The sequence below is a fragment of the Anolis carolinensis genome, chromosome X (assembly GCF_035594765.1).
Source record: "Anolis carolinensis isolate JA03-04 chromosome X, rAnoCar3.1.pri, whole genome shotgun sequence".
Lineage (NCBI taxonomy): Eukaryota > Metazoa > Chordata > Lepidosauria > Squamata > Dactyloidae > Anolis > Anolis carolinensis.
Window position 1 is genome coordinate 10,746,713 of NC_085847.1, and position 16,097 is coordinate 10,762,809.

Genomic DNA, 16,097 nt, shown 5'->3' on the forward strand with positions numbered 1-16,097 from the left:
AATTTCGCAATATGTATACTTTAAATAACAAAAATATATAATTGTAATATAAAACTGTATTTAATAAATCAAAAACTATTTACTACCATTATTTCCATGTACAACAAACTATGGTACCTCTTGTAGTTTCCACGTTGATTTCTCTCTATTCTAGTTTCAATGTAGTCATGAATAATAAATAATATAATAATAATATAATAGTAATAATATGATAATATACTACAATAATAATAGAATGATATAAGTAAGAAATTTAGGTACCGCTTTATGCAAGGAGGCTAATTTTAACTAATTTACAACACCATAAAACCTTCCAGCAGTATATGGAAGAATGAGGAAGTACTCCATCAAGGACTCGGTGTCACAAGTGGATGGTGAAGCAGTTTGGATAGCTCTGGCCTAGATTCACAGAGTTTTCTCTTTGACGCCTGGTCACTATTTTCTTTCTCCTGTGCAGTCCTAGCTCCAAATTCAGTATAGTTCTAATTAAATTTCAGCATCCGGAAGAAAATACAGGCCACTATGCTTGCAAAGAAAGCTCTACAAGTTTTGGGTTCTGCGAATCCCACATTTGAATAACTTACTGAGAACCAACCAGTGAAGTCTAGTACCACCAATGTCAATGGAGTCATGAATTCACTTCAGGTTTTAATCTGAACTTTAAAGGAACTATCTAAACTGTGGAACTCTATCTACAGAATTGGTTCAGCACATTGGAGAGCTCATTTAAATTTTAGACTTAGTGCAGTTTTGTTACCACATAGACATCAGAGCCACAGTTGCCACTGGGATCCAATATTTACCAGAGCGCGAACTTTCAAGTACTCCAGATTAATACAAAAATAGGAAATGGTTGTTTTTTTCCCCTCATCCCCTCATTTTTATACCTTGTTGCCTGAGAAACTTGGTCCATACAGTTTGTAGCATTTTGATTCATCCTCAATAGAGACCTAGCTCTGAACGTGACTTATAACTTATGTCTGTTCTTTCATTTTCTGATGCTGCTTCATGAGTGGAATTTTTCATATTGGTTTTACATACTCTTCCTAACTGCATTCTATTTCCAAAAGAAGTATTTTCTTTGGTTTCTTTGGCATCCCTCCCCTTCCGAGATAAACCCCCCAGCTAAGACAACCTTCATTTCTATAATGACAGCTGAAGAGTCCTGTAGGGTTTGGTTTATTTAAATGTCGTGGACTCAAAGAATGAGTCCACCTTTTATTGACTTCCAGGCCCGGAGGGATCTTCAAACAGGGAGGGAGCACACAAGGTGAACAACCAGGTCTGACAGGGCTCAGATGTTGCGGCAGTGAACACGAAGATCAAGGACACCAGATGAAGGGAAGAACAAGAGGATTAGAGACACTGGGCAAACCAAAACAAGACATTCACAGATCATTACTTCTATGCTCCATATAGGTCCTTGCTCAGAGTTTACGTTCAGCTACTCCTAGGTTTGGGTGCCAGTGTTGGGGCTCAGCAGCAAGGTGTTGAGGATTTGTCGGAGGACGAGGGGGGGTGATGAAATCCCTATTGAGGAGTCTGTGTGTGATCAGAGTGAATTTCAGACCTTAGATCAGTGGTTCTCAAACTTATTTGGCCTGCCGCCACCTTTCCAGAAAAAATATTATTCAGCGCCTGGAATGGGCGGCCAGGACTGGGATGGGCGGAGTTACGAGCTCTGAGTCAGGGCTGAGCATCTATCCCTGTCCTGCAGCATCTGCCAGGACACAGGGGGCGGGGCTAGAGGAGGGGGCGGGGCCTCTTCCCAAGTGCCTGATGGAGCAAAACCTCTATACCCCACACCCGTGTTCTAACAAGCGCCTCGGGAGGTATACAGAGGCTCAGCCCTGTCTCGCGCTCTTGGGAAGAGGCCCCGCCCCCACCCTAGCCTCGCCCTTTAGTCCTAAAAGGCCTTTCAGGAGAGGTATAGAGGCTCAGCCCTGTCTCAGGATCTTGGAAGGAGGCCCCACCCCCTTCCCTAGCTCCGCCCTCTGTGTCCCAACAAGAGCCTCAGGAGAGGTATAGATTCTCAGCCCTGTCTTTGGCTCTTGGAAGAAGCCACACCCACTCCTCTAGCTCCGCCCCCTGTGTCCTAACAGGCGCCTTAGGTGCTCAGCCCTGTCTCTGGCACTTGGGAAGAGGCCCTGCCCCTCCTCTGGCCCCGCCCCATGTTTGGGATCCCAATGTTCATTCCTCAGCAACCGGGGAAAAGTCCATTTCTCTTAGGAATCAACCTTCAGCAGAAGATGGGGAGGTTTCCCACGATATCAGATTAGGCCTCCAAAGGAAGGGAGTGAAGGATAGATGAAGTAAGCGTTCAGCAAAACTCTGTGAGAAATCCTTGAGATCCAGGTGTCAAAGATATGACCTCATGACTTCATGGTCGGGCCTGAGCTTAAATTAAGTGATGTTTACTTGGGGTCTCCAGAACACACAACGTTGCCATAGATTCAAGTTCCCGTTTCAGCTCTCAAGCTCATGATTCAAGTTTCCTGTGTTTGCCTATGTTCCTGTAAGAGTTTTGCCTTGGAAAAGTTCATGTTTTCATGCCTATGACCTTGAGTTCTTGGATTTCATGTGCCTTGCTAATTTGGACAACTAAACTCTGTATTTATTGCAATTTTATAGCAACTTTTCTACTGCTTTTTGGGGAAAGCCCTTTTCTCCGTTTTGTACATGCCTTTGTAACCCCTAGAAAATAGTTCGCAAAAATTAATCTGAAATTGAATTTTGTCCACAAACTGAAAAAGGTCCCCTGGATTGAGAGCAGGCAATACTGAGCCAACTGGATTAATCATTTGCCTTGCTGTAAGGCACACAAATTGCACACATTAGGGACATTCTGTTTAAAAATAAGTGTGTGTGTGTGTGTCATTTCGGGTTTAATGAAGTGTACACGGAATAGCACATTAGCCACTGTTAAAAAACGTGCGCACTGCAATCAGAAATGGGATAGAAGGAAATGTGCTTGGAAATGGCTGAAGCAAAACAGTCAGGTTCATTTATCCCTAAAACACGTGTAAAAAAAATGAACAAAACAAATCTGCCCGTGTTGTTTTTTTCACACTGATTTAACATTCAAGCAAACACTTCTGTTCAAGGCAATGTATGCCCATAAAGCTGTGACCATCTCCTTCTCCATTCATTTTTAAAACTAATGCATTCCCCTTGAGCGGGATGCAGGGCCAAAAGGATTCCTGCACACAACAGCAGCTCTCTTGCATTTTTTTTCTAGAGGCTCATACATATACTTGCTCGCTTTATTAGTGCATTTTCTGCATTGAGGACAAGATGGGGCATCTCGCTCAAAACACAGCAGATTAATTCAGCCTTTATGCTACCGTATAGCGCTCTGATTATGTGGCTAGCTAGGGGCTACTTAAACTATATTTCCCACAAGCAAATCTCAATCTGGCTAATTTTAGATGCACAAGGGAAACGGCTGCATCTGTGTCACAATCATACTCGCTACGTCCTGAATAATGTGCAGACAGTTCCCAAGTTACAAACAAGATATATATACACACACACACACACACACACACACACACACTAGCTGTGCCCGGCCACGCGTTGCTGTGGCGAAGTATGGTGGTATGGGAAATAAAGTATTGAGGAATTGGTGGTAGTTAAGGTAAAGGGTGCCCTGGGTGAGTGGGTTGCTAGGAGACCAAGTGAGCGGAGCTTAGCCTTCTAACTGGCAGCAATTGGATAAAAACAATTATTCCTCCCCCTCTAATTAGGACATTATTTTTCTTTTCTTTTTGTTGTATCAACCTAGAGGCATGGATGAGGGGTTGTGCTGTCAATTTTCGAGGTTGTGGGGTGTTTACTTTTGTTGTTTTGTCCGCTGCCATGATGCCATCATTCTTTTATATATATAGATACATGAGGGTTATCCAGAAAGTAGATTACGTTTTGGAATTAAAAATGAACAAAGTATAGGATAAAACATTTACCATATGCTGTTGAAAGCCACACCCAAATACCACTTCTCAACATAGTCGCCAGTCAAATCTAGGCACTTATCATAGCAATGAATGAGCTTGGAAACTCCTTCCCCACCAAACTCTGCCGGTTGCGTCCTCAACCAGGCGGTCAACCCTTCCCTCAGCTGCGCATCATCGCCAAATGCTGTGTTGATTAATAATAATAACTATTATTATTATTATTATTATTATTATTTTATTATGACACAGCAAACAAGATAGACATGCTGGATTTCGTTTCACAAAATCACGAGTCGAACACTTGCCAAGTGTCTACGACTGTGTGATGTATTTTTGGATGATGCGCGCAGATCCCAGTAGGGTGGCCTTTTGCAGATTGTAATTTTGTCAATGGCTATTGTTTCCAAATGCCAGCTGAGATCTTTTGGCACGGCACCCAATGTGCCCATCACCACTGGGACCACCTGTACTGGTTTCTGCCAGAGTCTTTGAAGTTCAATCTTGTGGTCCTGATAGCGGCTGAGTTTTTCCTGTTGTTTTTTGTCACCTGGCAACATCAATGATCCAAACCTTTTTCTTTTCCACAACTGTGATGTCTGGTGTGTTGTGTTCCAGAACTTTGTCAGTCTGGATTCGGAAGTCCCACAGTATCTTTACGTGCTCATTTTCCAATACTTTTGCAGGTTTGTGATCCCACCAGTTCTTTGCTGCTGGGAGGTCGTACTTGAGGCATAAGTTCCAATGAATCATTTGGGCCACAGAGTTGTGCCTCTGTTTGTAGTCTGTCTGTGCGATTTTCTTACAGCAGCTGAGGATATGATCAATGGTTTCGTCAGTTTCCTTGCACAGTCTGCATTTTGGGTCGTCAGCTGATTTTTCGATTTTGGCCTAGATTGCCTTTGTTCTGATGGCTTGCTCCTGGGCTGCAAGGATCAGGCCTTTTGTCTCTATTATTATTATTATTATTATTATTATTATTATTATTATTATTATTATTATTATTATTATTTTGAAACTCCAAGAAAAAGCCAAAGGTTGTGTCCTACATGGTTCAACTCAAAGTGTCAGAGAGGATCTGGATACCTGGATGACAACTACTGGGAACGTACAACAGCTCCATTGTTGGTTTTGACCTATAAAGACTTGGTTCCATTTTCCCGTTCTTTCTTCTCTTTTCTTTTTTGCAATTGGAACCCTTTTGTGTGTAGAAAACAGTGAGATCTCCTGCCTTGGACAGTTTTCTATACATTTGCACTAAACTGGGAATTTGTCTCTCCGCCGGTGGTGATCTACGGCAGGCAGAACTACAAGAGCGCTCACCCTGCAGGAGAACACCACCCTCCACAACATTAGTGGTGATGGATGCGATGAGTCGATGTTTATGAAACATTTTAATGAACACCAGGAAGCCACATAATACGATTATCGGTGCCATTTACGCGGGATGAATTGCCGAGCCCACAAACGGGTGCCCCGTTCGGAGGATTACGGGGCTCCAGAGATCTCGGTTGCAACCGAACTGCAGCTGCAACAGGTTAAAGAACGGGACCATAACTCACGCCGCTTCTCCCACTCTACGCTGGGTGTTAAATAATTTAACGGCAAGATTTTGAAATGAGAAATACACACTGCTAACCGCACAAGCAATAAAAATAAACGATGGCGAGGGTAAATCAAGACTATGTCAACCAAGCTATACATTTTCTTTGGCCCGGCAATCCCTGCTGCCTCTTATAGTTGAATTTGCCAAGATTTGCAAAGTGAACCTTGCGAAGGCTCTGCAGATAACCATTTAGACCTGTTGCTCGAGATTCCTTTCCCATCTCAAATTCTCTACCTCGCATGTGTATATTCATATTCACTGTGTATCATGAATTGCTGGATCTACATGCAGCACCCTGCCTCCCAGTTGGACAGGAAGGAATATATAAGAAATGGCTGTTCCAGATGAACCTGGATTGAGAAACATGGCCGTGAACATGTCCTCCACAAACATAGTGAGCGCCGCAAATAGGAGAGCCCTGCCAATGTTCTTCACAAACACCATCCTGTCCACCACCCAAGTGAAGGCTTTCATACGGAGACAATTTCCTCCTAAATTTTCTGTTTTTCCTCCACCACAGACATCCCAGTGTTCCTTCCGCTCTCTCCACTGGTGTGGAATTTGCATAACCCTGCCCACTGCCTCTCCCTTAACCCTTTCCTACCCTTTTCTACGGCTGTCTCTCCCTTAACCCTTTCCTACCATTTTCTACGTATGTCTCTCCCTTAACCCTTTCCTACCATTTTCTATGGCTCTCTCCCTTAACCCTTTCCTACCCCTTTCTATGACTGTCTCTCCCTTAACCCTTTCCTACTCTTTTCTACAGCTGTCTCTCCCTTAACCCTTTCCTACCTTTTTTCTACGGCTGTCTCTCCCTTAACCCTTTCCTACTCTTTTCTACGGTTTTCTCTCCCTTACCCCTTTCCTACCCTTTTCTATGGCTGTCTCTCCCTTACCCCTTTCCTACCCTTTTCTACAGCTGTCTCTCCCTTAACCCTTTCCTACCTTTTTTCTATGGCTGCCTCTCCCTTAACCCTTTCCTACCCATTTCTACGGGTGTCCCTCCCCTAACCCTTTCCTACCCTTTTCTATGTCACACAGCAAACAGAGGAATTGATATAACTCGGGCACCACCAGGCCGCCAAGCTAGTTTCTAATAAATAGCATGAGAAAACATAATCCAGACAACCCCCATTTGCCAGCTTCTTGGGAACTCTTTCTTCCCTTCACATAATTCACCCTCGTGGTTTTTATATCAGTGTGAGTGACTCCCAGCTTTGGAGCCTCACCAGCATGAGAAATCAAAAATGCTGCTTTAAATCCAGGACATTGTCCCGAATTGATAGCAAGCAGGGCTTTTGAAACTTGAAATGCTACTTGACAGATGGGCTTAATTAACTATTCCAAAACAAAGTCATAATATTTGCGGTTAATATTCATTCAAAAAACACCCTGCTGCCTGTGATAATATTTGTATGTTAATCCTGTTACGATAAGGGTTTTGGTCCCAGAACCTCGCCAAATAGAAAGAGCGATACATTTCAAACTCCCGATAAAAGTAACGCTTACCCTTCCTGCCTGTTTGTCACTGGTGCGAGTGTCTCCTTAATCCGTGAAATTACACCTGTCACAGCGAGTTAGCTTTATTAACACTGCCTCCCGATCCACCGAAAAATATCAGAACACTCAAAAGCGTGGCATTGCCAGTTAATTAACGTTTCCACCTTTGCATTCATGCGATCGGATTTCTGACTCTCTCTCTCTTTTTAAGAAAAAAAGAGTAATTAAACAATATGCAAATAAGGGAGAGGGACAGTCTGAAAATAATATACAAACTCCAGGAGGAAACTAATGAGGAAACTGTTCTCGAGAGTTCAACGGTAACTGTTTATTGACATCAAACCAGGAAAACATAAAATTATTTTCCAATTTCTTGGCTAGTTTTGACCATGCATACCATAAATCACAGAATCTGAGAATTGGGACTATAGCCTTGGGTATTATCTAGCTGCTTAATTCTGGGTGCCACCACTACAAACTATCATCTAATTATGCTTACAGTTCAGAATCTGTATGCTTGCCCACCATGCGCTGCCTTATGCACTGAGGAAGAACTGTTTAAAACTACAGACAATGCAGTCACTGTTGCCCGTTTTTGGTCAAAAACTATTTAGCAGCATGCGATCACTTTATTTAATCAATTTTAAACTTATTTATTTATGCAATAGCAGGTTAAACCGTTGAGCTGCTGAACTTGCTGACCGAAAGGTCGCAGGTTCGAATCTGGGGAGCAGGGAGAGCTCCCGTTGTTAGCTCCAGCTTCTGTCAATATAGTAGTTTGAAAACATGCCAATGAGAGTAGATCAATAGGTACCGCTCCGGCGGGAAGGTAACGGCGCTCCATGCAGTCATGCCAGTGGCCACATGACCTTGGAGGTGTCTACGGACAACGCCGGCTCTTTGGCTGAGCAATGGAGATGAGCACCAACCCCCAGAGTTGGGCACGACTAGACTTAACGTCAGGGGAAAACCTTTACCTATTTGTGCAATGCTTTTGACACAAAATAAAATTCTACCAGGACCAATGGTTGCGAGTCAGAGTCAAGACACTTGTTCCAGACAAGACAGAGGTCCTCCGGGTCAGTGGTAAGGCTGAATAGGGTCTAGGGTTACAGTCTGTGTTGGATGGGGTCGCACTCCCCTTGAAGGCACAGCTTGGGAGTCCTCCTGGACTCATTTCTGAGCTTAGAACTTTAGGTTTCGGTGGTGGCTATGGGGGGCTGTTGCACAATTAAAACTTGTGCTCCAGTTGCGCCTGTACCTTGGGAAGTCAGGCTTGGCCACACTCTCGTTACATCTAGGATAGACTACTGCAATGCACTCTACATGGGGTTGCCTTTGAAGACTGTTCAGAAGCTTCAAATAGTACAATGAGAGGCAACCAGGTTAATAACTGGGGTGGCGTACAGGGAGCACACAATTCCCATGCTGCGTCAGCTCCATTGGCTGCCAGTCTGCTACCGAGCACAATTCAAAGTGCTGGCTTTGGCCTATAAACGGCCCTGGCCCGGTTTACGTGTCCGAACGCATCTCCCAGCTAGAACACTAAGATCTTCCGGGGAGGCCCTGCTCTCGGTCCGACCGTCACAGGCACGATTGGCAGTGTCGAAAGACAGGGCCATGATGTTTTGGTGCTTAATTTGTAAAATCATAACCTAATTTGATGTTTAATAGGCTTTTCCTTAACCCCTCCTCATGTAATACAAACAAATTTGACAGAAAAAGTAGTTCAATACATAGTAATGTTATGTTGTAATTACTGTATTTATGAATTTAGCACCAAAATATCACAATGTATTAAAAATATTGACTACAAAAATGGCTTGGATTATCCAGAGGCTTGGATAAGTGAGGCTTGGATAAGTGAGACTCAACTGTATTTTTAGTTATTTTCTGTTATTATAGTATTTTATTGTATCATTTTTTTAGTGTTTTTTTATTATTTTTTATTGGGTTGCTAGGAGACTAAGTTGGAGGAGCTTAGCCTTCTAACTGGCATCAATTGGATAAAAGCAATTATTCCTCTCTCTCTAATTAGGACTTTATTTTTCTTTTCTTTTTGTTGTATCAACCTAGAGGCGTGGATGATGGGTTGTGTTGTCAAATTTCGAGGTTGGGGGGCCTGTAATTTTGTTGTTTTGTGGGTCGCCGTGATGCCATCACTCTTTTATATATATAGATTGTATGTTCCGTCACTGAATGTTTGCCATATATATGTTGTGCTCCACCCTGAGTCCCCTCTGGGGTGAGAAAGGTGGAATATAAATGTTTTAAATAAATGAATAACTCCTATATTTCATGGGCAATAAAAATTTCGCTTTGCCATCCTTCCTCAGCCTGGGCCATTCCCGCAATGTCGTCGCACGAAACAGCGTTCGTCCAATCCACAAGGCTGTTGTGTCTCCGCAAATGAGTTTTGAGTTCGTGTGAACAAACCAGGAGTCAATGTGATTATTCTCCCAAATCCTCTGTCACAAGGAGAAATCAAAATAATATATCCCCCCTTCCTAAGCGCTGATTGTTTTAGAGGTCAGAGTCCTACATTAGCAATTACACTTCAGGGATTAAAAGAAGCGGAAGTTCTAAGTCTCCAAATGTGGATTAAAAATTCACCAAAGAGAATCGTGGATTGAAGCCTGGAAAGCATTGCTAATCCCCTCTGGGAGGTTCAGGATACAAACCAAGGATGGTAATTAGCCAGACGTTCATCTTGAAACCTCCCCAGTAATTTGAAGAGACGGAACAAGAGGGCTGGACCAAATTCAAAGCTTCTCTCTTCCTTTCCCTTCCTCCTTTCTATTCAGACCTCTCTCTCTTCCTTTCCCCCCATTTCCTTGAGGCAATCAAGATGGCAAAGAATAATAATAAAAGATCCCCTTTGATTTACGGCACATGGAACACAATAAGCGGAATATGAGAAGCCGGCACAAAAAACGATAGCATCAAAATCTGCCTTCCACTCCTTCTCCGTCTGCGGGCATGTTTAGAAAGCATAATCTAAAATGAACAGAATGTTTGGCAATGAATAAAGAGGAAAGAAACTCAAATGTATCTCTGGCACAAAAAATCCAAAACAGTGGCTTCCGATAATAAAGTTATTATTATTATTATTATTCCGATCTCATTGAAGCAGTCAACTCCACACTGCCCAAGTCTGCAGTCCTCAATGAGGAGGCCTTCCCCATGTGTCCCATATGACAGTTGAAATATATCTAATTTCTTCTCTTTCTGCACTCATTCTCATTGACTGTGTAGAATGGATACTTTTCTAACGCAAGCCTTTACCTTGGACTTCTACTTTTGCATCTCGGTGTGTGCTGTGTGCATTGAGATCACACTTGTATGTCCAAATCCAAATCCAAATTTATTTAATGCTTAGACGATAGGTCTTTCGCATGCAAGACAAACAAACAAATACACAAAAGCCAGACCATCAAATACAATATAAAACATGCCATTAAAACCCTATATAAATCATTAAAACATTAAAATGCTGCAAATATCAATCTCAGGATATGCCCTTCAAATACTACATATGTCATGGATTAGCACCAACATAATTAAAAACAAGATAAAACCAAGTAAGTACAGCATTATTAAAACCCAAGCAGTGAACACCTTGGATATAAAAAAATCACTATTAGTTAAAAGCATCCCCAGCACAGTTGACCGCGACATCGGAGATCAGTTTTGCCCGGATTTTCTGAGCTGCCCAAGTCTGCAGTCCTCAATGAGGAGGCCTTCCCCATGTGTCCCATATGACAGTTGAAATATATCTAATTTCTTCTCTTTCTGCACTCATTCTCATTGACTGTGTAGATTGGATACTTTTCTAACGCAAACCTTTACTTCGGACTTCTACTTTTGCATCTCGGTGTGTGCTGTGTGCATTGAGATCACACTTGTATGTCAGGAGAGATGTAATGAAAGGAGATTTTTCCCTCTCTTTTGAACCCTAGAAAGATGAAGTTTAGAGTAGCTAGGACCCAGTTCTTTCCCGTCTAGAAATAGGGTTATTATTTTTGTAAATAAACCTATTATTGTGTTGTCGAAGGCTTTCATGGCCGGGATCACAGGGTTGTTGTATGTCTTTCGGGCTGTGTGGCCATGTTCCAGAAGTATTCTCTCCTGGCGTTTTGCCCACATCTATGGCAGGCATCCTCAGGAGTTGTGAGGTACCTAGATGTGGGCGAAACGTCAGGAGAGAATACTTCTGGAACATGGCCACACAGCCCGAAAGACATACAACAACCCTGAAACCTATTATTTCCCATACTTCTCACCCTGAAGGGGACTCAGAGCGGCCTCACAACAACAATTCGATGCCCAACATACAATTCCAAAAGTAACAATTACAATTAAAACATAAATTAATTATTTTGCCATTTTAAGGACAGAACCCTGCATCTTTGCCTCCCAAGCTTTAAATTCTTTACAGCCACACGCTCTGCTTGCTGTGAGCTGAATGCTCAACTATAAGCATCCTGTGCTGTTTATATTTTTGGATGCTCTACTGGTTTTTGGGGGGGTAGTTTTTTCCCTAATGCACACAAAATCCACAACAATTTCCACACAAACATGTCTGCTTAAGGAAATCTAGCATGCACAGTTCATGCAGTGAGACCAGGTGATATTTATTTATTACTAGCTTCTTATTTTTCACCCGCACTGGAAGTTCTGGTTAGGAGCCAAAAAGCAGACTCTCCTTCTATATTAAAGCAAGTCTCTATGCCTTTGTTTTAAGGGAGAATTGCCATTCTTCAAGGCTCTTGGGAAGCTTATTTTTCTAAATTTTGGAGTCTGGAAGAATCCAGGGCACCATATGTGGCTGCGTGTTCTAGGGACTGCTCAGAAGAGTGGCCGGCTCTCTCGCTCGCTCTTATTTTATTTTATTTTCGCAGTGTTTTTACATTGCTTTCCTGCCAGAGCTCTCACGAGAAAATGTCAAAACAGAATTTAAAACGTCAGCCCCATTAGGCCCTGTCCCCATGGGCCAAGTGATCACCCTGGGAATGCACCAGACATTGTGAAAAAAAACACACTTTGGAAAGGAAAATGGTTTTGTTTTTTTTTCACCAGCTACATTTGTCCTCATAATGCACTTTCCACAAATAAGGCACAGATTTCTTTGGACAACTTTGTAAACAATGTAAAGCAACCGCGGGCCTACCTTTTTCCCCCGGGAGACGATTTCCTTCGGCAAAATATAACCGTCGGTGCATATTTCCCGATATAATCCACACTCTTTTGCACGTCCCACGTGTACGGATTGCTGGCTCGTATGCTGAAAACATTCACACCTTTCTTCACCTTTGCCCTGGGGGAAGCAAGAAGCCGTGTTAAGAATTAGACAGGGACTGTCATCTCTAGCTATTCCATCCATCTTCGTTGCATTACTCATTACTGGTCTGGCAAAGGTTCTGCAGTTCAAGATGGATCGCGTCTGTTATTCAGAAAGAAGGGTATGATTAAAAGAAAGCTGGACTGCAAGGTGTATTTGTACCTCCTGCGAAAAATGAAATCAGAGGGAGTCCCAAGACTGAATACCAGAACTAAGCTATGTATTCTCTGAGCCATCCTGTTGAAGACTAGCCTGGAGGGGACGTAAAGGAGAGAATTCCAGGAGAGCAATAAAACAAGCCTTGTATTGTTATCACAGCTGATGATAAGGCAAAACAGCCGTAGGTACCCACTCTAGTAGGTCCATACCATGCAAATGGCCATCGTATCATGTGTGTAGCAAACAAAGAATATATACCTTTGGCTTATCTAAAATTTGACCAATGGCTGAGAGTCTTCCTCACCTTCTATACCCACTTGGCACAAGTGATACCAATTACCAAACTTGTTTATTCTGAGCTTTCTTCTCTCTTTGGAACTTCCTGGAGAAAGGCACCAGCTCACAGGAAGGGAGGGACATATGCACAGGCAAAGCTACATAGGCCAAAGTTTACTATTTTCTGGCTTATGGTCCCTTCAATCCGAACCCTCTAGACATGGGAGAGCATCACGAGCGACCTTATCACATTGGGATATTGAGGGTGGCGGCAGTGGCATTCTCGGCGGCAGCGACGGAGGTTGCGCATCCCCTCCGCATTGCTTTGCCAGCGCCCAGCCCCGCTCCGGAGACCCCCTCTGGCAGCCAGGTTCCCCCCAAATGTTGATGCAATGCTCCCTCAGCCCTCCTTCCATGGGTAGCCCCTGCACAGGAGGATTCCCCTTTGAGCTGTGGCTATCCCCCCAAAGCTGTCTGGAGAGACATTGGTTGTTCACCACATCCCACTGGTGCATTAGCCAGGTACCCGACCGGCAGTGCAAGCGCAGCAACTCCTTTGTCCAGCCGGACTGGGGCCACTGCAGACGGCTCCCCTCCTGGAGCAGGACTTCCTGCAGGCTGACTCCTTGGTCCGCCTCCGCCGCATCCCCTCGGACCCTGCAGAGCCAGTCCCGGCCTTGGAGACTGGAGGAGGGTCGGACCTGGGACCCCAGGGCAAGCAGGTGCCAGAACCTCTTCCTGCTGAGTGAGGGTGAGGAGCCCCTTGGGGCAGCAGTCCTTCTGCCTTCACAGCCACAGCCAGCCTGCCTTCCACTTGCACAGTGAGCCAAGCCTGCTGCCCTTCCGCCTACACAACGCTTTGGGAGGCCGCTGTTGCGGCTGGACACCACTCAGACAATGCAGTGGACGGCCAGGAGGATGAGGGAAAAAGAGGCAGCCGGAGAGCATGGAGCTGGACGAGTACAGCTGCCACCGTGAGAGGGATCTTTCAGACTCCTCCTCAGAGCAGAACTGGGCTGCCAGTCCTGATGGCGAGCTGGGTCCCGGTCCAGAGGTGTCCCACAGCCGGACGTGCAGCTGATCCTCAGGCATTGGGATATTTATTTATGGAGAGTTCTGTGCGCCAATGTCTCGATCCTCCCCCATGAGGACTAACACCAACAGGAAGGTGGCACAAATGGAGCACCATGAAAAAGAAGAACAATGGCACCTCTGCACACCTCGTGCCCATTTCAGAATCCAACTTTCTGGATGTAGAATCTGAATTATTGTGGCATAGATTGTCGTACATATCTTTTTAAAAGCAGGTCACATGCAGCCCCTGAATATGTATGAGGGCTTTTTCAAGTGCCAAATCAAGAAGAGATGTCATCATTACAAGGGAAGACACACTTGGCAGTGTCCCCCCAAGACACTCTACAACTTAAAGAGTGGGAATGGTGCCAAAGCAGTGTAACAAAGGACATGGGATTAGTTTCCCAACCAATTTGGATTACAAGGCTTGCATATATTTGATTCCTTTGCCTAGCTGGCCTGCAGCTTCTTCCCTTCAGCTGTTGTCACCGCTTGTCTTGGACAATTTTTAGACACGGAAGGACAGAGCACTTGCCACTGGATTTCTTAAAGCCAAGAAGAATCTCAACAAGTTTGGAGAGCTCAGAAAAAATATATATGCACATTTAAAAATATTGGATATGTTTCCATTGTGAAGGCGCAAGCCATTATGGGAACCAAACCTTCATTAGCCTTTGAAATATCTATTTCTCGTAATTTCATAATAGAACGATCCAGTTTTTAAAAATACAGAAGCAAAATCAAGAAGCACCTGCGAAGGCAGTGGGACTGAGAGCAGAACCTCCCCAGAAGTTCTTAGTGTTCTAGCTGGCTCATAAATGGAGATACGTTCGGATAGGTAAGCTGGACCGGAACCGTTTAGGGATTTATAGGCTAAAGCAAGTTTTTTTGCCTTGGGGCCGCATTGTGGGCCTGACCGAGAAGGCCGGGCCAAAAGGGAGGGGAGCCGGGCACGTGCTGGGTGGGACCGGGCCCAGGTCATCCTCAAGTTGTCCTCCTGGTATATGGATGGAGCTGTTTACTCCATTCTTATGCCAGGAGGAAAATGAGACATGTGGCAACTACCCCAATCTTCAAGCTATTCTTTCGGCATTATGCTGGGAGGAAGGCAAGACAGACGATGGCTGAGAGTTCTCCAGAGGGTTCTCAGTCACTGTGTGCTTTCCTGGGGCTGCTCGCACTGTCCTTATGCCAGTAGGAGGGCGAGACATGCGGTGGCTGAGAGCACGCCAGAGGGCTCTCGGATGCTGTGTGTCTTCCTGGAGCTGTCCTTTCTGCATAAGAAGAGGGCTGCTCACACTGTCCTTATGCTAAAAGGAGGACGAGACATGCAGTAGCTGAGAGCACGCCAGAGGGCTCTCAGATGCTGTGTGTCTTCCTAGAGCCGTCGTTTCGGCATAAAGACAGGGCTGCTTGCACTGTCCTTATACCAGGAAGAGAGCAAGACATACGGTAGCTGAGAGCACGCCAGAGGGCTCTTGGATGCTGTACGTCTTCCTGGAGCCGTCGTCTCGGCATAAAGACAGGGCTGCTCGCATTGTCCTTATGCCAGGAGGAGGGTGAGACATACGGTGGCTGAGAGTGCTCCAGAGGGCTCTCGGATGCTGCGTGCTTTCCTCCCTCTGTCCTTTCTGCATTAGGATGCGGCAGGCTACTGTGTCCTTATGCTGAGAGGATGGAGGAAACGAGGAGGACCTAAGGTAAGCACCCAAAGGGTCACATCCAGCCCCTGGATGGCTAAAGCCAGCACCTTGAATTGCTATGCTTGAAATGCTATGCCAGAACAGTCAAAAGCTTTGGCAGATTCCTACCAGCCTGGTAAGGCATCAATAGCATCCCTGCACTTGGTTTGGATGGATTGTGTAAGCTTCAAGGACCAAAAGCCATCACATTTTCATCCCCAGGCTCGGTGCCCTCATGTTAGTTTACTTTTGGAGATCCAAAGTGAATGCTGACATATGAACAGAAAAGATTGACATGGGTGCGTACGCACACACACACATCCAAATGAACCTCTTTGCCCTTGACATTTACAATACCCAGTGAAAGATGCACAGTCTGATCCGGACTGTTTCTAAACCAAGAGAAATCTTTGTACATTGTCTCCCCTGTGGTGACGGCATCTGAAGGAAAGCTTTTTTCCTCTACTTCAAACGCATGTTCTCTTGTTTAATTATATATTTGAGATAAA

The 16,097-nt window shown here is 44.5% G+C and overlaps 1 protein-coding gene across 2 annotated transcripts in view; it reads right to left on the minus strand.

Moving 5' to 3' along the window:
* The window catches only part of tmem132d (transmembrane protein 132D), a 230,956-nt gene that overhangs the window by 132,454 nt on the left and 82,405 nt on the right, over positions 1-16,097 (minus strand). For both annotated transcript variants that reach the window (XM_008113638.3, XM_008113639.3), the window contains exon 3: positions 12,227-12,373. In XM_008113638.3, the coding sequence (XP_008111845.1) occupies positions 12,227-12,373 (147 nt within the window). The remainder of the gene's footprint in view (positions 1-12,226; positions 12,374-16,097) is intronic.